At 37.6% G+C, this 24287-nt stretch overlaps 1 protein-coding gene across 1 annotated transcript; it reads right to left on the reverse strand.

Moving 5' to 3' along the window:
* Positions 1-20311: 20311 nt before the first annotated feature.
* LOC111371787 lies at positions 20312-23858 on the reverse strand. The gene is made up of 3 exons (XM_022993941.1): positions 22607-23858; positions 20936-21478; positions 20312-20607 (listed from the first exon to the last, which is right to left on the reverse strand). Exons 1-3 carry the CDS (start codon positions 23507-23509, stop codon positions 20509-20511), a joined length of 1545 nt encoding a protein of 514 aa, XP_022849709.1. The 5' UTR covers positions 23510-23858; the 3' UTR covers positions 20312-20508.
* Between the last annotated feature and the right edge of the window lie 429 nt (positions 23859-24287).

The following is a 24287-nucleotide window of genomic DNA, read 5'->3' on the forward strand; positions in this document are numbered from 1 at the left end:
CAATAATTGTTCCTCAACCCAGTATCGACCCAGTACTACGAAGCTCGTGAGTCTTCAACCTAAGTTTGCATTCTGTATTCACATTTCTTAGATCTAACTATTGAGGCTTCCTTTGCAGATCGTAGTACGAGATTCGAGTTGAGCAAGGAGGAGTTTGAAGTGATAGAGGACATTTACAAGAGGCCTCTGAAGCTTCGCCACTTCGACCACCTCATCGATCGAAGTCGCTACTTCCTTGATTTTGAACTGATGACCTTCAAGGGTAAGAAGCTCCTATACTTGTGTATTTCTTACTTTTTGTTTTGATGCTGATGCATTGACATGTTCTGCAGACAAGTTCAAGAGGAGAGAATACCCAGCCCTTGACATGGCCTCTATACTTAGGGCCATATCCACTGTGAAGGCGAGGCCCCTGAAATTGAGGTCCAGTGGTGCCAAAGAGGTTCGGGGCAGGGTCGAGCATTTCTCTAAGGATGGCAACTCAAGGGCCCCCGAAGAGGGGACACCTCAGAGGCCGGAGAAGTCCAAAGAGCCTCGGGGGAAGGAAAAAGTCCCCGAGGAGCAGAAGAAGAGGAAGCTAGTACACATCACCAGCTCATCAGGAAAGTTCAAGACCTCTGTGTCCCACGAAGGTAAAGAAGCCACTCAGCCGAAGCTCCTTGCAACTGCCTCAAAAGCGGTAAAGATTGAAATGGTTCAACGAGTCGAGGCTGAGAAGGCTAAGGAAGAAGCTGCGAGGAGAGCAGCAGAGGCGGAGGCCACTAAGCAGAGGCCTACGAGGATGCAAGAGAAGTCTCCGAGCTTCCTTGTCGGAAGAGACGATGTTCTGGCTCCAGCATTGGTGGAGGCTCTGCATCTGAGATCTGAAGTACTACAGAAAGCTTCTACAAATTCTGGACGAATTGGTGGCAGTTGCATGCCTCCTCTGTGATGTCACGGACTTGACAAGGGCCTTCGTGAGCCAAAGTGTGAGGACCTTTGGCCTCGTACTGAAGTGTAGGGAGGCCCTTACTAACTTTCAAACGAGGACCTAGTCCTCAGAGAAGAAGATGACCTCCTTTGCAGAGGAGCTGAAGGCAGCCAGAGCCGAGGCAGAGGAAGCGAGGGCCCAAAAATTTGAAGATGTGGCCAAGCTGGAGTCTGCCTTGGCTCAGATCGAGGCATTGAAGGAGGTATATGAGTCCCAGTGCGAGGTGGCCTCCTTGACTAAGAAAATGGAGGTTTCCAATGACCACCAGAAGGTAACTGTCGAAGCCTTGGAGACGGCAAACTTGGAGCTAGCTGGGGCCCAAGATGCATACAAGTTCTTGGAGGGCCAGATAAAGTGGTATGTTGATGAAGCAGACTAGGCAAAGAAAGAGGCCAAAGTGGCAAAGGAGGAGGTGGTGAAAGACTACATTGCCAACTTCAACAATACCAAGTAGTACAAGAGCTTTAGTACCTACTAGAGATATTATGCTTATGTCGAGATGATGGAGAGGGCTGAGGAACTTTACCCAAATCAAGACATGTTACAGTTGAGGTCAGAGTTTGTGGATGAAGTGTCTCAAGCCCCAGCTGATGAAGCGGTTGGGGATGAAGTAGCAAAGGCAGAAGAAGGAAGTTCTGATGCTCAGGCTGCAGAGGCCCCGGCTGCTGAGGCACCTCCATCATCGTCCTAGGCATAGGATAGTTTTCTTTTCAATTATTTCTGATGTACTGGCCTCAGGCCCCCCTCCTTTTGTAATCTTGATTGAAAATCAATACAATATCTTCTTTCATTCAATGTCTTTCTCTTAAGTGCATTGGCCTCGTCAAGCAATTGAACTTAATGTTGATTGAAGAACTAAATAACTTTACTTGGTATCCTAACTCCAATCACTTGAGCAAGTAAATTGTACGCAAGCCTCAAGAGCCATGACCAATATCCTTGGAGACGGCAAACTTGGAGCTAGCTGGGGCCCAAGATGCATACAAGTTCTTGGAGGGCCAGATAAAGTGGTATGTTGATGAAGCAGACTAGGCAAAGAAAGAGGCCAAAGTGGCAAAGGAGGAGGCGGTGAAAGACTACATTGCCAACTTCAACAATACCAAGTAGTACAAGAGCTTTAGTACCTACTAGAGATATTATGCTTATGTCGAGATGATGGAGAGGGCTGAGGAACTTTACCCAAATCAAGACATGTTACAGTTGAGGTCAGAGTTTGTGGATGAAGTGTCTCAAGCCCCAGCTGATGAAGCGGTTGGGGATGAAGTAGCAAAGGCAGAAGAAGGAAGTTCTGATGCTCAGGCTGCAGAGGCCCCGGCTGCTGAGGCACCTCCATCATCGTCCTAGGCATAGGATAGTTTTCTTTTCAATTATTTCTGATGTACTGGCCTCAGGCCCCCCTCCTTTTGTAATCTTGATTGAAAATCAATACAATATCTTCTTTCATTCAATGTCTTTCTCTTAAGTGCATTGGCCTCGTCAAGCAATTGAACTTAATGTTGATTGAAGAACTAAATAACTTTACTTGGTATCCTAACTCCAATCACTTGAGCAAGTAAATTGTACGCAAGCCTCAAGAGCCATGACCAATATTGGACTTAAGCAAATGAATTGTATTTAAGCTTAATAAATGTAACCTGAATGGATCCTGACTGGACCGTGTTTCAGCCGAACTAGGAATATTGCTGTCTGGTTCGAAAGGTAGTTGCATAAAGCTAGTAGTGGTTGAGCCTTGTGAATAAATAGGTATAAAAGTTTTTGTTGAGGCAAGTGAATGCGCCTCGGAGTTCGAACGAGGTAGCCCAAAGATGGGACGCTGGCCTTTCCTTCGAGGTGAGGACACTTCCCAACATGGTGGGGGTGGTTCAACCATGCTAAGGCTTCTCCCAGTGGCATTCAGTCTCGTCAAAGGGAGGCAAGTGCATGTACCTCGGAGTTCAAACAAAGTGGCCCAGAGATAGGACGCTAGCCTCTCCTCCGAGATGACGACGCTTCCCAATATGGTGAATGGTTCAGCCATGTTGAGGCTTCTCCCAGTGGCTTTCAGCCTCGCCAAAGGGAGGCAAGTACATGCGCCTCGGAGTTCAAACGAGGTGGCCCAGAGATGGGACGCTGGCCTCTCCTCCGAGGTGACGACGCTTCCCAACATGGTGGATGGTTCAGCCATGTTGAGGCTTCTCCCTGTAGTGTTCAGCCTCGTCAAAAAGAGGCAAGTGCATATGCCTCGAAGTTTAAACGAGATGGCCCAGAGATGGGACATTGGCCTCTCCTCTGAGGTGATGATGCTTTCCAACATGATGGATGATTCAACCATGCTGAGGCTTCTCCCAGTGGCGTTCAACCTCGCCAAAAGGAGGCAAGTACATGCGCCTCGGAGTTCAAACGAGATGGCCCAGAGATGGGACCCCGGCCTCTCCTCCGAGATGACGACGCTTCCCAACATGGTGGATGGTTCAGCCATGCTGAGGCTTCTCCTAATGGCGTTCAGCCTTACCAAAGGGAAGGAAGTGTATACGTCTCGGAGTTCAAACGAGGTGGCCCAGAGATGGGACGCTGGCCTCTTTTCCGAGGTGACGACACTTCCCAACATGGTGGATGGTTCAGCCATGTTGAGACTTCTCCAGTGGCGTTCAGCCTCGCCAAAGGGAGGCAAGTGCATGCGCCTCGAAGTTCAAACGAGGTGGCCCAGAGATGGGACACTATCCTCTCCTCCGAGGTGACGACGTAACGCGGCACGTGAATTCAATCATGGATAATTTTATTGAATCATGGAAATGTCACATAAATTGGGAAAAATCGTCCAGCGAGGTAGTACATTCATTGATAATAGATTCGAAGGTGCTCAATGTTCCATAGACGGGGTTGTACCTTGCCGTTCATGTCTTCAATCCAGTAAGTCCCAGGTCGGATCTCCTCTTTGATTTTATATGGACCTTCCCAGTTCGGGCCTAGGGAATCGATGTCAGGTTCCTTTGAGGAGAGAAAGACTTTTCTAAGGACCAGGTCGTTGATCCGAAATGATCTCTTCTTTACCTTTGAACTGAAGTACTTCGTCATCTTTCTTTAACATGTGCCGAGTTTCAGCTGGGCGTCATCTCTCCTTTCCTCAATGAAGTCGAGGTCGCACCTGCGAAGCTGGTCGTTTGTTATCTCACTGAAATGCAGACGTCATGGAGATGGAAGTCCGACCTCGACGGGACTCATTGCCTCAGTCCCATATGCCGTGAGGAAAGGTATTTCCCTTGTTGGGGTCCTCGCAGTGGTTTGGATTGCCCAAAGAACCTGTGGCAGCTCATCCACCCAGACCCCTTTTGACACATCAAGCTTCCTTTTCAGGACGTGCTTGATAGTCTTGTTCACAGCCTCAACCTGGCCATTTGCTTGTGGGTGGTGAGACGTGGAGAAGTGTTTCTTGATGTAAAGTTCTTTACACAAACTTTTGACCTTCTTGTTGTCGAACTGTCTACCATTGTCTGAGACGATCGAGTAGGAAATCCTGAACCAACATATGATATTCTTCCACAAGAACTTGGAAGTATTGGCTTCTGTAATTTTTGCTAGGGGTTCAGCTTAGACCCACCTCGTGAAATAATCAATGGCTACAATTGCGAAGCTCGCACCTCCTCTGCCTTTTGGTAGAGGACTTATGAGGTCCATACCCCACATCGAGAAAGGCCAAGGGCTGGAGATTGTGGTCAAATCTTGCGATGGTTGTCTTTGGACAGGAGAGAATCGTTGGCATTTGTCACATTTTTGTACAAACTCAAGGGCGTCCCTTTTCAAGGTAGGCCAGTAGTACCCTTGCCTCAGTACTTTTTGTGCCAAAGATAGACCTCCAAAGTGGTTGCCGCACACACCCTCATGGACTTCTCTTAATATGCAGGTAGCATCTTCTCCTCCAACGCATCGTAAGAGTGGAGATGAGAAGCTCCTCTTATAGAGTACATCATCAATGAAGAGAAAATGGCTAACCTCCTCCTTAGCTTGAAGGCCTCATGCTTGTTGGTAGGAAATACTTGGTCCTTGAGGTATGCCACTATGGGCTGCATCTAGGTAGGAGTCCCAGGGACCGACATCACATTGGGGGCCTCAGTTGACACATGATGAGGTGCTCTATAGAGACCACCGTGAGTAGTTCGAAATCCTTGCTACTTGCAAGTTTGAAGAGTGCATCCACATGTGCATTTTCGATGTGGGGGATCTGGATCAACTCAAACTTTTCAAAGGATGGGATGAGGTTCATCACCATTTTAAAGTAGGAGGCCATTGTTTTGTCTCTAGTTGAAAAGTTACCATTGACCTGGCTAACGACCAGCTGGGAGTCACTACTGATGACTAGCCTCTTTACTTGCATTTCTCTGGCTAACCTGAGGCTTGGAAGAAGTGCCTCGTATTCTGCTACATTGTTGGTGGCTTTGAACCCGAACCTCACCGTCGAGTTCAGCTTGTGACCTTCTGGGCTGATAAGGACAACTCCGGCACCTAAGTCGGTATCCCCAGCCGACCTATCAATGAATAAGTTCCACGTAGGAGGCTCGACTTGTTCCATGATTTCATCTACCTTGGGATAAAAACATGATGTGTTCATCCCTAAAAGAAAATAAAAACTATTTGCAACTTCATCCAATTTTGCATGAAATTGTCTCTATACAAAATCAAATTCTTCTTCTTCTTTTTTGACACATGTTCAATTTGAAGAATACTTTGCTTTTGTTGTTCTTCTTTAAGGTTTGATCAATCCTACAAAATAGTCATTTTCAATCCTTAAAAGAAAATCGGAAGGAAGCAAATATCATTTGAAGACAACGATATATTCTTCGTGTTTAAGCATTTGTCGGATTTCAATAATGTCTTCTTCCTTTTCTATTTTCTCCATTGCTGTATTTTTATAACAATCTCAAATGATAATTCTCATTTAATGCAATGGAGACAGAATATACGCTCGCTACTATTAAATGATGAATCAAGACTTAGTGCATTGGACAGATTTGCTGGTGTCAACTTCACAAGATGGCAAGACAAACTTAAATTTTGTCTGACGGCATTGAAGGTCTTCTATGTACTTGATCCAAAATTGAAATCAATTCCCAATGCAAAAAAATAGGGAAATGATGAAGTTCATGCAGAAAAAAGAAACGAAAAAAGGACGTATTAATATGTCACTGCCATATTCTCAATGCACTATCAAATTGACTTTATAATTTCTACACCAACACCACATCAACAAAAGGGATATGGTGTCCACTTGAAAGTAAATATAAGGCCTAAGAGGAAGGTACCAAAAAGTTTCTAATTTTTAAATATTTTGATTTCAAGTTTCTTAATGATATTCCCTTGTTACCTCAAGTGCATAAATTACAAATAATTGTAAATAAATTGAAAGCGATTAATATCGAACTTCCCGAAACATTTCAAGTGGAAGCAATCATTGCCAAACTCCTGGGATCTTGGAAAGGAAATATAAAAAATATTATTCACAATTTTGAAGACCTTTCCTTTGAAGATATTCAAAAACTTCTTCGAATAGAGGAAGAATCAATGGCAAGAGACAAGATTGAAAGTTCTTATAATGGCTTTTCGAAAGCTAATGTCGTGGACAATGTGGACAACTCCAAAAAAAATTAAAGGAAAACATCTTGGTCCCAAAAAGGACCAAGGAAAGTTCAAAAACAAATCCAACGGACCTTGCTATGTTTGTGAAAAATTAGGATACTATGCTAGAAATTGTAGGCATAGAAAACAACAAAAGAAGGAAGGACAAGTAAATTCCATTGATAAGATTATCTCTATGGTGAGAGAAATCAATGCAATCCAAGAAAAAGATTCGGGGTAGTGATAGAACACATGCACTACAATCCACGTTTGTTATGATAAGTCTCTTTTCAAAACTTATCATGACATTGAAGATGGTAAAGAAATACAAATGGGAAATAAAGGAATATCAAAAGTGATTGACAAAGGAAATGTGGAAATCACTTTCACTTCGGGAAAGAAGATCACTTTGACAAATGTCTTACATGTACCATAAATGAATAGAAACTTAGCAAGTGAAGTTCTATTGGGAAAACCTAGACTTAAATCTATTTCTGAATCTAAAAAAAATTATACAAACCCATAATGGGCACTTTATCGGAAAGGACTATTCCACTGAAGAAATGGTGAAATTATGTACTCTTGAAAATAATTCTACAAAAATAAATCATTTGTCTATGATGTTGATTCATTTAATTTATAACATGGTAGATTAGCACACATAGGAGTTAGAACCATGAAAAGAATGGTCAAATGTAGATTTATACAATTTGAAATTGATAACTTAGAAAAATGTGGAACGTGTACTAAATCAAAAGTGATTAAAAAGGCATATCATGGAGTAGTAAGATCAACAAACTTACTTGAACTTGTTCATTCCGATATATGTTAATTGAATAGCATGCTAACTAGATGTGTAATAGATTTTTTTACATTTTCTTCGATGATTGTTCAACGTATATTTATATGTATTTTTTAAAACATAAGGATGAAGGTTTTAGTGCTTTTAAAACGTGTAAAGCTGAAGTTGAAAATCAATTTGAAAAAATTGGCCTATCCGCGCCGTCAAGAAAACGAAGCTATGTCAGCAGATCTTGTCAGAGCCTAAAAAACTAAAAATTCTAAGAAGTGGTAGAGGTGGAGAATATTTTTCTAATGAATTCAATATGTTTTATGAACAAGATGGAATAATATATCAATGTTCTACACCATGAACACCAAAACAAAAATGTCTAGCAAAAAGAAAGAATAGAACATTCTTAGAGATGATAAATGACATGTTATTAAATTCTGAATTCCCTTTCAACTAATGGGATATAGCCTTAATTAGTACTTGCCATATAGCAAATAGAATTCCTATGAAAAAGAATAAGATTTACCATATGAGGTCTAGAAAGGTAGGAAACCGAATATTAACTATTTCAAAGTGTGGGGATATCTTGTTCATTGTAAAAACACGGATCTCGAGAAAACTAAGTTAGGTCCTAGAGGTACCAAATATGCCTTTGTAGGATATGCTTTTAATAACAAAGCCCATATAGGTTATTAAACCTCGAATCGAACGTTATAATAGAATCAATGGACATGGAATTCTTCGAGAATGTATTAGTAACGAGGAAATCTCATAATAATGATGGCATTCAGAACTCTAGAGAGCCACAAGAAGAGACATCTATAAGAGTTATTAAAAGTGAACCTCATAAAAGTAAGAGAACTAGAAAAAAAGGGTCCAGGATCGGATGAAATAGATTCACAACTTATTTCTTTTTATTTAGTAGAAGAAGATAGGAATGATATTGTAATCTTATAAGGAAGCAATATCATCTAGAGATTGCATAATCTAAAAATAGGCAATAAATAATGAAATTGGTTCTATTATTTCAAATAATACTTGAAAAATAATTGATTTACCGGAGGGTTCTAACGTCATTGGTTGCAAGTGGGTATTTAGAAAAAAGTATAATTTCGATGGAACACTTAATACCTACAAGACTAAATTAGTAGCTAAAGAATATCGTCAAAAGGAATGAATATATTACTTTGACATATATGCACCTGTGGCTAGGATAACCTCGATAAGGATCATGTTCACACTAGCATCAATTTATGATTTGCATGTTCATCAAATAGAAGTCAAGGCGGCATTCCTAAATGGAGATCTCGAAGAGGAGGTCTATATGGAAGAACCAAAAGGGTATGTTCTACCAAAAAATGAACATAAGGTGTACAAACTAATCAAATCCTTATATGGATTAAAACAAGCCCCTAAAAAGTGGCACGAGAAGTTTGACTCTAAAATAATGTCAAATGGTTTTAATCATAATTCGACAGATAAATGCCTTTACACTAAAGTAAATCATAGTGTAATTACTTTAATATGTCTATACGTTGATCATCGGCAACAATATAGATGTAATCAAAGAAACAAAGAGGTTTCTATCCTCGCTCAAAATGAAAGATCTTGGACAAGTGGATACTATCCTCGGTATCGAAGTTAAACAGGATAGTGGAAATTTTACATTAAGCCAATCTAATATGATCCAGGTTGCAACGCCAATTACCAAGGAATGGATGATTGATTGGAAGAATCAAAGACACATTTAAGACTTCGAGGAGCTAATAAAAGCCACACAATTAATGGTTGGAGTCATGAAGTATGCAATGTTGAAGTTGGCAAGTCAAGGTACGAGATTGCAGTTGGTGTCGAGGGCCAAAGCAAGTTAGAAGAGGTAGAAAGAAGAAGCCAACTGGAGGACCAAAATCGGGTAACTTCCATGCGACTGCATGGAGAGCGATAGGGCATTCTAGCAGCTGTTTCATGTGGTCTATGCGACCGTATGACATTACACTATGCGGTCGCATAAACCAATTATGAGGCTGAATTTTTTTAAATTTCACAAATTTCCTATTCCCAATAGAACTCTATTATTTCCATAACTTTACATTATTTTGCACGAAATTTCTATTATTAATTAGATTTTAGGGATTGCATATAAATAGGACCTTATTTACATTGAAAAGAGGACTTTTGATATTTTGAATTAATTAGAGGCAAGGTTGCTTCCTTTCTTAGTTCTTCGCGAACAATTATCGAACTTATCGGGATAATTTCTCGTGGCGTTCACCAATCAAAGTGTGATTCGTGCGTTGTGCAATCACAGGGTCAAGGTATTCTAGTAATTGCTTTGGCTTCTGGTTCATTTAATTCTCCGGGTCAATATTTAAATTTCAGGTTTGATTTCTTTAATTGTGTAATTAAAAGGTCAATATATCCATGTGATTATATTGGTTGTTTGGTTCACTAATTTTTGAGTCAAATTCCATAAACTTTGATTTTTTTTATTTTTTTTGCTTTTTTAGCGTTTGTGTCATTCTTTGTGGGTTTAAAAGCAATCTAGCTATTCAAGTTCATATCAGGTAGTATCAGAGCTTAGGCACCAGAATCAAAGTTATTTATTTATTTTATTTTCTTCTTCTTCTTTTGGAGTCTTTTTTTTTTTGTTCTTCGTTGTTCTTCGTGTTCCCCATTAATTTTGAGTCCTAGATCTAAAAAAATTTCATAGTCTATTTGTTTTGTGTTTTTGGAAAAAAATTTATTACTGTTCACGAACTATTCCGTACCATAGTTACTGTTCACGGGTTAAAAAAAATTTTGGTCCCTCCAAATTTTTTTTATTTAATTTCTTAGTCCTTCAACTTCCTAATCTTGAGTCTTCCATAATTCAATTGTTATCCCACAAGTTTACTCCGAGTAATTGTTCTTGAGATCATTGATTGGAAGCTTGAGTGATAAAAGGCTGAATGGTGAGTTTAATTGAGGGTAAAAGCCTAATATTGAGTGATTCCCGAGTGAAATTTTGGTGAGGCAGAAAATCTGTGAGCAATGTCTAACAGGGAAGGATCAAACTCTAGTCGAAACGGTAATCAAATCAACATGCAGGATGACTTAATACAGCGGTTTGAGCAGATGATGATAAATATGGAAAATCGGTTGGAAAATAGGTTGGACAGGCTTGACGCGATGGTTAGAACTCTTAGTCGGGGTCAACGTGTGAATGTCCCTTAAGCTAGCAAGCCGAGTAGGAGGGAGCCTAGGATGGAACGGGAAGCGTAGTGAGTTGGATGAGAATGAATATGGAGGAGAATTTGATGATGAGGCTGACATGGGTAGAGTAAAATGTAGAGGGGCATGGTTTGAACGAAGGTATAGGAATAACCATGGAGATGACGTGGTTGGAAATTGGGGTAACATAAAGATGACGATTCCACAATTCAGGGATAGGAGTAATCCGGAGGCTTACCTGGAATGGGAGAAGAAAGTAGAGTTGATCTTTGACTGCCATAACTATTCAGAGGTGAAGAAAGTGAAGCTTGTAGTCTTGAAGTTCACTAATTACGCCATCACTTGATGGGATCAGGTGGTCAATTCATGGAGAAGGAATATGGAGAGGCTGATAAGCACGTGGGATGAGTTGAAGACAGCTATGAGGAAGAGATTTATAACGGGTCACTATTATAGGAAGGTTGGACAGGCTTGACGCGATGGTTAGAACTCTTAGTCGGGGTCAACGTGTGAATGTCCCTTAAGCTAGCAAGCCGAGTAGGCGGGAGCCTAGGATGGAACGGGAAGCGTAGTGAGTTGGATGAGAATGAATATGGAGGAGAATTTGATGATGAGGCTGACATGTGTAGAGTAAAATGTAGAGGGGCATGGCTTGAACGAAGGTATAGGAATAACCATGGAGATGACGTGGTTGGAAATTGGGGTAACATAAAGATGACGATTCCACAATTCAGGGATAGGAGTAATCCGGAGGCTTACCTGGAATGGGAGAAGAAAGTAGAGTTGATCTTTGACTGCCATAACTATTCAGAGGTGAAGAAAGTGAAGCTTGTAGTCTTGAAGTTCACTAATTACGCCATCACTTGATGGGATCAGGTGGTCAATTCATGGAGAAGGAATATGGAGAGGCTGATAAGCACGTGGGATGAGTTGAAGACAGCTATGAGGAAGAGATTTATAACGGGTCACTATTATAGGAAGCTTTATCAAAGGTTGCAAGGGTTGAACCAAGGGTCGAGGAGTGTGGAGGATTACCACAAGGAGATGAAAATTCTAATGATTCGCGATAATGTGAAGGAGGACCAGGAAGCCACCATGGCACGGTTCTTGAATCAGTTGAATAGGGACATCACCAATGTTGTTGAATTGCAGCATTATGTGGAATTAGATGATATACTGTATGTGGCAATGAAGGTTGAGAGGCAGTTGAAGAGAAAAGGAGGAGCTAAGGATCACCAGGGACCTAATTCATCTTGGAGGTCTGGGTGGAATGAAGAGAAAGTTGATGGGGATGTTGTCAACAATAAAATTGAGCCACCTAGGGTCTTGAAGTTCACTAATTACGCCATCACTTGATGGGATCAGGTGGTCAATTCATGGAGAAGGAATATGGAGAGGCTGATAAGCATGTGGGATGAGTTGAAGACAGCTATGAGGAAGAGATTTATAACGGGTCACTATTATAGGGAGCTTTATCAAAGGTTGCAAGGGTTGAACCAAGGGTCGAGGAGTGTGGAGGATTACCACAAGGAGATGAAAATTCTAATGATTCGCGATAATGTGAAGGAGGACCAGGAAGCCACCATGGCACGGTTCTTGAATCAGTTGAATAGGGACATCGCCAATGTTGTTGAATTGCAGCATTATGTGGAATTAGATGATATACTGTATGTGGCAATGAAGGTTGAGAGGCAGTTGAAGAGAAAAGGAGGAGCTAAGGATCAACAGGGACCTAATTCATCTTGGAGGTCTGGGTGGAATGAAGAGAAAGTTGATGGGGATGTTGTCAACAATAAAATTGAGCCACCTAGGAGAAAGGATGACAATGCTAGCAAGGTTACACCTAAGGCGGAACCACAGCAATCTAGGAGTCGGGACATCAAGTGCTACAAATGCTTGGGAACAGGATCTCAGTGTCCAAACAAACGAGCCATGACCTTGAAGGATAGTAGGGAAGTGTTGAGTAATAGTGATGAAGATGGCATGCCCAAGATGGAAGATATTAGTGATGGTGACGTAGTGGACTATCCAGTTGAAGAAGAAGCGCTTGTCTTGATGTGTGCACTCAACGCACAAATCAAGGTTGATGGAGAGAAGCAGTGGGAGAATATCTTTCATACACGGTGCCACCTCAATAATAAGGTATGCAACTTGATTATTGATGGAGGTACTTGCACTAATATAGCTAGCTACACAATTGTCAAAAAATTAGGATTGGAGATGACAAAGCACCCTAAACCATATAAATTACAGTGGTTAGATGAACGAGAAGAGGTTAATGTTAATACGAGGGTGTTGGTTAATTTATCAATTGGGAGGTATAAGGATAAAGTGTTGTGTGATGTTGTACCTATGGATGTAGGACATATATTATTGGGTAGACCATGGCAATATGATAGGAAGGTGAAGCATGATAGGTTTAGAAATAGGTACAGTTTTGACATGGATGGAAAAACCATTACACTTGTACCTTTAACACCCCAACAAGTGTATGATGATCAGTTGAAATTGAAAGGCGATGGGGAAAAAATGAAAGAAAAATGAAAGGAGAACTTATATTCAAAGAAGAGTGGGATTGGTGGTGGAAGTGAGTTGGTGAAGGCTAACATACCCCTCCCCAATTTGTACAATTCTTTGTTGCAGGATTATGAAATTTTATTGCATGAAGATTCTGCAAAAGGAATATCCCCTTTTGAATATCCGGGCGATGCATTACCATTGGAGGATTTTATGAGCACTGAAGAATCATTCTAAAACAACCTGGCGGAGTATCAGAGTCACCATCTAGAGTTCAACAATGGTCATGCAGATGGAAGGTGCAAAGTATTTGAACCAGGTGCAGATTTGAGGTCGAATCCTTTCGAAGGGAGAGGAGATGATATGATCCAGGTTGCACCGCCAATTACCAAGGAATGGATGATTGATTGGGAGAAACTGAAGACACATTTGAGATTTCAAGGAGCTAATAAAAGCCACACGATTAATGATTCGAGCCATGAAGTATGCAATGTTGAAGTTGTCAAGTCAAGTTACGAGATTGCAGTTGGTGTCAAGGGCCAAAGCAAGTTAAAACTAAGGGTTAGAAGAGGTAGAAGAAAGAAGCCAATCGGAGGACCAAAATCGAGCAACCATGCGGTCGCATGGTTGTCCCTGCCATGCGACCGCATGGAGGGCGACAGGGCATTCCAGCATGATATTACACTATGTGGTCGCATAGACCAATTACGAAGCTGAATTTTTTTAAATTTCGCGAATTTCCTATTCCCATTAGAACTCTATTATTTCTATAACTTTACATTGTTTTGCACGAAATTTCCATTATTAATTAGGTTTTGGGGATTGCATATAAATAGGACCTTATTTACATTGAAAAGAGGACTTTTGATATTTTGAATTAATCAGAGGCAAGGTTGCTTCCTTTCTTTGTTCTTCGCGAATAATTATCGAACTTATCGGGATAATTTCTCGTGGCATTCACCAATCAAAGTGCGATTCACAGGTTGTGCAATCACGAGGTCAAGGTATTCTAGTAATTGCTTTGGTTTTTGGTTCATTTAATTCTTCAGGTCAATCTTTAAATTCTAGGTTTGATTTCTTTAATTGTGTAATTAAAAGGTCAATATATCCATGTGATTGTACTGGTTGTTTGGTTCACTAATTTTTAGATCAAATTCCATAAATTTTGGTTTTTTTTTTTTTTGCTTTCTTGGGGTTTGTGTTATTCTTTGTGGGTTTTGATAGCGATCTAGTTATTCGGGTTCACATCACAATCACATTATATAGAAAATGTGATAAATAAGTTCAATCACTTAAATGTCAAGGAGGCTAATACCCCGTTGGATCCAAGTATCAAGTTGATAAAAAACAATGGTAGAGCGATAGCTCAAATTGAATATGCAAGTGTAATTGGAAGTCTTATGTATGCAACACAATGTACAAGACCTGATGTAGCAGTTGCTGTGCGTAAATTAAATAGGCTTACTAGCTGTCTAAGTTTCAAATAGTGGAAGGCCATCGTGAGGGTTTTTGGTTACTTAAAGAAAAATAAAAAACATTGGGCTATAATATATAAAGTTTCCTAAAATATTGGAAGGATATAATGACGCTAGTTGGATATCGAGAGAGGGAGAAAATAAGTCCACTTCGGATTGGGTATTTACTTTCGAATGAGGTGCAGTTTCTTAGAAGTCTAAGAAACAAACTTGCATTACTCACTTAACAATGGAGTCCGAATTTGTAACACTGGCGAAAACTGTAAAAGAAGCTGAGTGGCTAAGAGATTTGTTATATAAAATACCTTTATATATAAAAAATATTTCTTCAATACCTATCTTGTATGATAGTCAAGTTACTCTTGCTCAAGCATATAACGAAGTATATAATGAAAAGTCTAAGACATGAGAAATTAATCAAACATGGAATAATTTCTCTTACACAAGTTAAGTCTTGTGAGAACTTAGTTGATCTGTTTACTAAACCTCTTACGAAAGAGTTAGTAAGATCGACATCAAGGAACATGGGGTTGAAACTCCTTAAATAGATCAACCATTGATAGTAACCCTACCAAAGGTGTACTAAAAAAAATATTTAGGTTTAAGGGGTAATAACATATAATTTGATAAGCGGATAGATTCAACCACTATTAAATTATTAAACATTATCTTTCGTAAATAGTGTTGGTTGTTACTGTTGAAGGGAAGAGTTATAATTATGAAATTCTTAATGAAGTTTAGTACATGGTACAAGTATCTCTAAAAGTGACAAAGATACTAGAAGATCTTCACCTATGTAAACTTCGAGGTGGTGTTGCCTCATTAGAGAATTGGCGTTTTCTCTCTTTAAGAGTTCAATGAAAAATGATAAGTGTAAGGCTATAATAGTACTAAACGAGTAAGAGGAACTTATAAAATTTAACACACATGTGTGTGTGTGATCTCATCAGTATTGTCACAAGGAATGATTGGTTCAAAGTTTCCTAGCTACTTCGATTTTCGATAATGCTTTATAAGATTGACACTATGGTTAGATTCAAATTAAAAGATATATAATTCTTATGTATGAGTGTTGATATATGATTATGTGATTAACATTGATTTTGAACAAGTGAGGAATTGTTAAAATTTTGTTGTTGAAAAATCTTGGATGAATTGACAAAAATCATTGGATGAATTAAAAGAAGAAATTGGAGGCCGTGAAAGTGGTCTATGCAACGTGGCCTATGCAGTCACATAGGCCATTTAGGCACGCGGTCGCATAGGTCCATGCAGAGAAATCAAAGGAGGCAAAGGTTGTAACTATGCGATCTCATTGGTCGCATAGTTATAGCCTATGCGACTTCGTATAATAGAAAAAAGTGACCGTAGGCTAGAATGTCTAGTGGTTTTCTTGGTGAAACCACGCACCTATTCGTTTGAGTTGAAAACACTTCGTGTAAGGATGGTAGAATACTATAAATACATGATGTGTTCATCCCTTAAAAAATAAAAATAAAATAAATAAACCATTTGCAACTTCTTTCAGTTTTGCATAAAACATTGTCTCTATACATAATCAAATTCTTCCTTTTTTCACTTGCTCAATTTGAAGAATACTTTGCTTTTGATGTTCTTTTTTAAGGCTTGATCAATTCTACAAATTATTTGCCATTTTCAATCCTTAAAAGCAAATCAAGAAGAGGCAAATATCTTTTGAAGACAACGATATATTCTTCGTGTTTAAGTCTTTGCCAGATTTCATTATCATCTTCTTCCTTTTCTATTTTCTCCATTGCTATATTTTTTTAACAATTAGCAATTTTGGTTTAGTGCTTAAAAGTAGAGCCGCACAAAAAAATTGCAAAATTCGCTGCTTATATTGCTTTCTCCAGTAATTTCCGCTGGTCAGTACCTCTTTTTATTTTGTTTCTGGGAGGTACAATTTCTTGATGTACTGCGTAAGTTGCTGAACCGAAAATTACTTGCAGTCTTTATTTGTCTTGTTTCTGAAATAAAATAGTCCATAAATTTTGTAACTATATATTCAATCATTATGTCGTCAATTAAGTATGATCTATAAACATAAACATTGAATTTAAATGTGAGCTATATATATATAAACTTATTTTAAATATATTATTATAACATTGACAAGTAAATCGCAGATTAAAATCTAACCAAACCGCAGATAATTGTTTGATTTGAATATAAAATGGTTTGGTTTGGTTTAGAAAAATTTCAAACCTTTACAATAGTTTGAGTTGAAAATATAATACAAACTGTCAAAATCGAACAGCGTTCACCCTAATTAAAATCACATAGTCACAGCACTTTGTTTTCACTTATTAGGTTTTGAATTTGACTAAATAAAAATAAAATTGAGTGTTTTCTTTATTTTTAAATGGGATAATTGCAACGGAAGTATCAAACCTTTTAAACACTAGCAGACTTTCTCCTAACATTTCATTTGTTACAGTCGTCATCCCAAACTGTTTAAAATGTTGCATTTGAGGCCTTTTGGATGCAACCAGTCTAATTTTCCATTCGTTGACCTAAAAAAGTGATTTTGACCCGAAAAATTGATTTTGACCACATTTACTCAATTTTAAAAGGGCAAAATAGTAATTTAATATTTTCTCCACCCACATTCCCTCTCTCTCTCCCAAAAACTTCAGTCCTAGTCTAGTAGATTTTCTCCTAACTTTTTATTTGTTGCAGCCGTCATTTCAAACCTTTTAAAACGTTGCTTAGACTTTCTCCTAACTTTTTATTTGTTGCAGCCGTCATTCCAAACATTTTAAAACGTTGCATTTTAGTCCCTTTTGGATGGAATCTGTCTAATTTTTTGTTAGTTGACCTAAAATGGTGATTTTGACCCAAAAAATTAATTTTGACCATGTTTACTCAATTTTAAAATGGCAAAATAGTAATTTAATATTTTCTCCACCCACATTCTCCACATAGTCACAGCACTTTGTTTTCACTTATTAGGTTTTGAATTTGACTAAATAAAAATAAAATTGAGTGTTTTCTTTATTTTTCAATGGGATAATTGCAACAGAAGTATCAAATATTTTAGACACTAGCAGACTTTCTCCTAGTATCAAACATTTTAAACACTAGCAGACTTTCTCCTAATATTTCATTTGTTACAGTCGTCATCCCAAACTGTTTAAAATGTTGCATTTGAGGCCTTTTGGATGCAACCAGTCTAATTTTCCATTAGTTGACCTAAAAAAGTGATTTTGACTCGAAAAATTAATTTTGACCACATTTACTCAATTTTAAAAGAGCAAAATAGTAATTTAATATTTTCTCCACCCACATTCCCTCTCTCTCTCCCAAAAACTTCAGTCCTAGTCTAGTAGATTTTCTCCTAACTTTTTATTTGTTGCAGCCGTCATTTCAAACCTTTTAAAACGTTGCATTTGAGGCAATTTTGGATGGAATCTGTCCAATTTTTTGTTAGTTGACCTAAAATGGTGATTTTGACCCAAAAATTAATTTTGACCATGTTTACTCAATTTTAAAATGGCAAAATAGTAATTTAATATTTTCTCCACCCACGTTCTCTCTCTCTCCCAAAAACTTCAGTCCTAATCTGGTACTCTGTTTTTGAGTGAGAAAATGCACATATATAAATATAGAGAGAGAGAGAGAGGCTTTGGATCTCTTTCTGATGTGTGATTATAATTGCTCAGGGGGATTTGCTTTGTTTTTGTTCTGTTCTTGTTGGTGAAATTTGATTCTTTTTAGCTATAAATGGGAATTTAGCTTAGTTTTTTTTTTCAGATCTGTGATTTCCCATTCCAATTTGTAATTGTATTTCCTGTTTCTTAATGAATTTTTTTTGCTATTCAAATCTTTAATCAACACCTTTTGATTTTTGATGATGATGATAGAATCTAGCTTGCATCTTGTATATTGCAGCTTAGATGCACCAATAAAACTCCTTTTTTTGAACTTCAAAACCCGTTGTTTTATTATACCTCATGTTCAATAAATACTACATAGTATATTAGTTGATTCGTAGCTTTCTGGGTTTTTCAACCCCAAAAATCACATATATTTTGGGGGAAGTTTGAAAATCGCGAAATTGGGACTGAAGTTTTTTCCTGGAGGAGAGAGAGAGAGAGAATGTCGGTGGAGAAAATATTAAATAACTATTTTGCCATTTTAAAATTGAGTAAAATGTTATCGAAATTAATTTTTCAGGTCAAAATCACTTTTTAGGTCAACTAACGAAAAATTGGACAGATTTCATCCAAAAGCGCCTCAGATGCAACGTATTAAAAAATTTGGGATGATGACTGCAACAAATAAAAGGTTTTAGATTTCTGTTGCAATTATTCCTTTTTCAATTCTAATCAATATTCGCACGAATCAATAATATTATAATTTGAAATCAATTTTCAATATTCAATTGAAGCAACTAGTGTTTAATCGCTCCATTCATGACATTTTTAAGAATCAACAAACTTCATTCTCATATTTATGTATTTCACACTTTCGCATATATTATTATGGAATTGCTTGATCTTGTAGCAATGTAATGAAAATAAAGATGAATTTTATATTGAAGGGCTATCTGATAGAACTTCTACTTGTAAAATAATAATAATAATAATAAATAAATAAAATTACTTCAGCTTCTTGTAAAAAAAACTTTTTTAAAAAACTATCTTAAATCAATTTCTTCTAAAAACTTTCTTGGCTGGACAAAATACTTTTAAAAAATTATCTAAACAGATTCAAAAGCACTTTCTTATTTCAAAAAATTACTTTTGACTTTTCAAATATTTGGTGAAAAGAGCCCTGAGTAAGACCTTTTCGATGGGTAAGTGCAACTGTCCTATTGAAATATTTCTCTTTTAATGGAGCGTCTAGCTACGAAAGTTTGCACAAAAATGTTATTAATAAATTATGGTACTCTTTCCAAGTGCATTTATAAATTTAGAAAATAAAAAATTTTAATTACTCAAATAGGCTCTTCATGTTTAATACTTAATTCATTACTCTCAAAAAATATTTATTATTTTTCCATATCTTTTATCTTCATCAGTTGTTCTCTAAATTATTATATTATTTTCTTTAATTAAAAAGTGAAATACATTGAACTCATTTAATTATAAAAAGTAACTTCCCAAATTTAGTAGGTCAAACTTTTAACGCTATTTTAAAATATTAATTTCAAAAATCTTTTGAAATATAATTTTAAGAATTGACTTTTTAAAATAGAGAGAATCTTATATGGTTAAAGTTGAAGGTGCTCTTACTACCCATAAGAAAAATTTAGACTCATCAACCCTTTAATAAGAAAATAAATTAGCACATTCATTGAAAAATTAATTTAGAAACTAGAACTAAACCGCTGTTTGATTCTCATTTTTGGAATAAAATGCATTATGAAATTGTAGTTTTTAAGAGAATGTGTAATTAATTAAAAAGTAAGAAAAAAATTTTGGAATAAGGGTTTAATTATTTTATAGAAAAATGTGTAGTTGAAAATAAGTTTTAAAAAAAAAAATATATATATATATATATATATATCATTCTTGAAAAAATGGAGCTCAAACAAGGACTAAGGTGATAATTGCAAATTACATAAAACGTTTACAAAAATAATCCATCAAGACAGTGACTAACTAATAGTTCTTAATAACCAAACAGATTATTAAAACATTCTGGTAATTAAATTGATGCAAATAACAAACACTAAGAATCTTTGACTCCAGAGTTAGAAAAATAAAAAAAATAAAAAAATAATAATATATATATTAGCAAAAATGGAACTAATATTACCAAATTCTTGAGAACACAGATTCAGTAATCGTATACAATGTTTTTACATTGATTCGCCTTCTCCCTCGGCAATTCTTCGTTCACTAGGACAAGTAATTTGAAGACTTGAACCGAACAAATTGAAGGAATACAGTAAATAATCAAATGGACGAAGGGAGGTACAAGAAAGATTATACTTCACTGATCTCACCTTCCCTGCACATACCCACATCGATCGCCATTCTTTTGTTCTTCAACTCCATGACTCGGCAACAGTTTCTTCTCGGAGACTGCCCCAGAACAATACAAATCAGGTTCTTTAAACAAATTAAATGGAAGGTAAACTTAATTAAATATAAATCCAAGTTTACTTAGCCATCTACCAAGGCCTAATTTTATAGTTATTTGGCTGTTACTCTTTTGTATCAAACCACCTCCTATCAATGTTTATAATACATATAAGAGAGAACAAATTTCTTAACATTAGTAGCCTTACTACAAGCATTTTCTTTTAGATTTAGAATCATAAAAAAGGATCAATATTATGCAAGTGGAAATACTGCCATGAAGCAAAACTGTAATGTAGAATGAACCAGTTAGGTAGGGAAATGGAGTTACCCGATCCCAGAGATGCGGGTCAGGCTTCTTGTACACTTCGACTTGATCAACTTTACCAGGATTGGCCATCTTCCATTTGCAGACGGGATGAGGGACTTTATGCCTATGGTACTCACTCACTGTTTGATTCATCCGAGAATCCATTCTAGCATTTGAGAAATAAAACACAAAGGGTTTCTGGCAGGGGTTTCGCATAACAGGCCTCGTGTTGAATGCATAAGCGGTGTAATCTGCTCTTTTATACCAGTTCAAGAAGGTTCTCGATGGCATCTCTATCTCCCGGGGCGACAACACCCCACGAAATATTTGAATGGCAAAGCCCCAAGAAACTGAAACGGTCCAACTATTCACTTTGTCATAACAAATAGATTGTTGCATTAGACCAGCAGAGTCGAGTTTTAATGGAATTGTCAACCGCTTGAGAGCTTGGACTCGAGTAACATTGGGAAAGATCGGCTCCACCACATCGAGGTGGTGCAATGACACCAATGGGGTGACGGGATGCGCGGCTAAGAGCCCAAATAGGTTCCCATACACATCATACTAATCGAGATCCACCAAGAAGAGACAATGTTAGAATTCTGTCACAATCTGATGTTTGGTTAACTCAAAATGAAGTCATTTTCTTGAAAGTGACTTTTATTAACTAAGATCAACAACTTTTTATTTACTTATATGTAAACTTTTTACGCTTGACCAAGCATGCCCAATTCACCAATTTCCGACCGTAAAACCAAGCATTGATAATCAAACCAACCCAATTCCACTATTAACTTTTCGACAAAGCACTAGTCAAACAATAATGTAATTAAATCAACCCATAATTATGTTCAGGTACAACTCAAACATATTCAACAACACCTGCCCCATCCACGTCCAAGTCCACCCCCACCCACCCCACCAACAAATTAATAATGTATTTTAGGTAGACCCCACATCTTTGGGTCCATTGGACTTCTCGATCGTGGGATTTTACAGACCTAAGTCAAAGTCTACCCAATTTGGAACCCCAACACATTGAAACCAGTGACGTATGGGTGGTAAATACCAACTATTGTCCAAAATATCTTATATTTAAAAGTTAAAAAATTCAAAAGCATTGATCAAATGATTCAAATCTGAGGAACAGAAATTTAACTTGAATAATTTAAAAACCTTTCAAAAAAAAATAATTATTGGAGAGGGGACAACCTTCTGCTTTATCTGTACTACTGCATTTTCAAAAATAAAAAATAAAAATAGAAACACAAATAGGCTCAATGTAGGGTTATAAAACAGGTGATACAAAGCGCGCAGCGTCGTTGAACACACACACAACCACGAAAAAAAAAAAGGAGAAGTAGTAAGTAACCACACAACTCAGCACCTGTGCTGTTTGCTATCTAGTAGTACTATTGAAATATTTAATTCAAGAAAAGTCCACAACTTTCCAGTTCTATCATCCCCAAAAGCAGTGTCGGCAAGGAAACAAAGCCATAACCTCAACTACTATATGCGGTGCAATTCACCGTCAAGAACTAAGGTCCACTCACCGCTCACAATTTTTAAATAGTACATGTGTGGACTGCCTAATATAATCTTGTACAGAATGATTACTCTATGAAGTTTGTAAAGTAAAACAAATGGAAACTTAGAAAGACATTGTAAAATTAGAAACTAGAACTAACTCACCTGGTGAAAACCAAGTTCTTTAGTGAGTGGGACACCGAGTTCAGCCATACAAGCCTGCATCCTATCATCAGAACCATACAATCCAGGGTACCTCTGAATGCACCTATCCTGCATTTTCTCTAGAGCCTTAGCTAAAGGGTAGCTAATGGCAAATCCACCACCACCATAAGCCATTCCGTAAGAGAAATAAATGTTCTGCAAATGGCTCTCACTCAAACTCCCAATGTAGTAATACTGATTATGATCATATTTGTTCAAAATCCTAACCAAATTATCAGTCACAAATACAGTATCATCATCTCCCATTACGAACCATCTCACATTCTCCATTCCCAATTTTAATGTCTCCGATACAATTCGAGAAATCCGAATGGCGGACCGGTGTCCCTGCTTATTCTTGTAAGGAAAACGCGAAGTGTCGGCCGAGATTCTCAGTTCTGGGAGGCTCTCAGTCTCATTGGGGTGTTCTTTCAAACGGGTGTCGAGCCAAACTACGCCCCTCATTTCGGGCTTCCACCATAACTTTATGTACTCCTTCCGCTTTTTCCACAGCTTGGCTGACGCCCCAATGCCGAAAACTATGTGTTGCAATCCGGTTTTTTCAACGCGTTCTTCTGATTCCATGGCCATTTGCAGAGGATATATTGTGGCATTTTGGACCGAAACCAATTTTATGGTATTGTGACGGAGAGTGAAAATATCTTCGTTACAACCGTGAGAAGAGGAAAGCAGCTTCAGTGAGTACACTAAATAGGTAGCGGAGACAAACACAAGCAGCCATACCATTAGCCTAGGCAAGGCTCTACTCTGTATCCCTGCCGGCGAAATAGGTGGCACCGATGGACTTCTCAAAGGATCCCATAAATTTTTTTCAGAATTATTCAGAGACACGGACACCTTCATTTTCCCCACCAAACCTCCCCTAAAAAACCTCAAGGAAAAGGGATTTTATACTTCTGAACACCAGATTTGTGGAAATTGGTTACCGTGTTCAGACCTTTTCCTGCTGGAACATGGTTTTTTTTTTTCTTTTTTCTTTTTAAAGTATAAATTAAGCAAAAACGAAGTAGATCTAGAAAATAGAAATTTGGGGTATGGGATAATGGAGAAACAAAGATTGATGGAAAAGTATTAATGTGAATAAATCAAAATCAAAGAAGAAATGGCAATGAAGAAGATGAGAAGGCAAAGCATGCCAGGTTGCTGCCAACCCTCCCCAATAGAGAGCTATCCTAGATAGGTAACTCTTAAGAGTGTATTCTTTCCCATATAAATACTGCATTTGTGTGTAATAAAGCCTTAGAATATTGAGTATTGCACTATCAGTACACAAGTTAATATGTTGCTCAATCAATGTCCTCTTTGCTTTACAACTCGAATGTCTCCTTAACTATTTCATCGATATAATACAATATAAAATTGAATTTTGTTCACTTAAATTTCAACATCTAATGAACCAGTCAAATAAATATCCTCGTCCAAGTTTCATACCTTCGATAATCATTTACATGATATTAATAAAAACACGTCCCATTTTAAATTTGTAAACGTTACCACATATTTGGAAGCATGAATCATCTTCGTATAGTTGGATTCGTCTTCTCATCAATGTATGGAGTTTCAAATAATGCAAAGCTATAGACCAATTGCTATTTTTGAAAATTGAATATAAATGGTGCAA

The sequence above is a fragment of the Olea europaea genome, chromosome 22, assembly GCF_002742605.1.
Source record: "Olea europaea var. sylvestris chromosome 22, O_europaea_v1, whole genome shotgun sequence".
In the NCBI taxonomy this organism is placed as follows: Eukaryota; Viridiplantae; Streptophyta; class Magnoliopsida; order Lamiales; family Oleaceae; genus Olea; species Olea europaea.

Excerpts from the sequence above, each read along its gene's own strand:
- LOC111371787 (XM_022993941.1), bottom strand. The coding sequence starts at position 23,509 with ATGAAGGTGTCCGTGTCTCTGAATAATTCTGAAAAAAATTTATGGGAT. Across the intron at positions 21,479-22,606 it reads AAGAACTTGGTTTTCACCAG|TATGATGTGTATGGGAACCT; the intron begins GTGAGTTAGTTC and ends GATCTCGATTAG. Across the intron at positions 20,608-20,935 it reads ACCCGCATCTCTGGGATCGG|TCTCCGAGAAGAAACTGTTG; the intron begins GTAACTCCATTT and ends GTTCTGGGGCAG.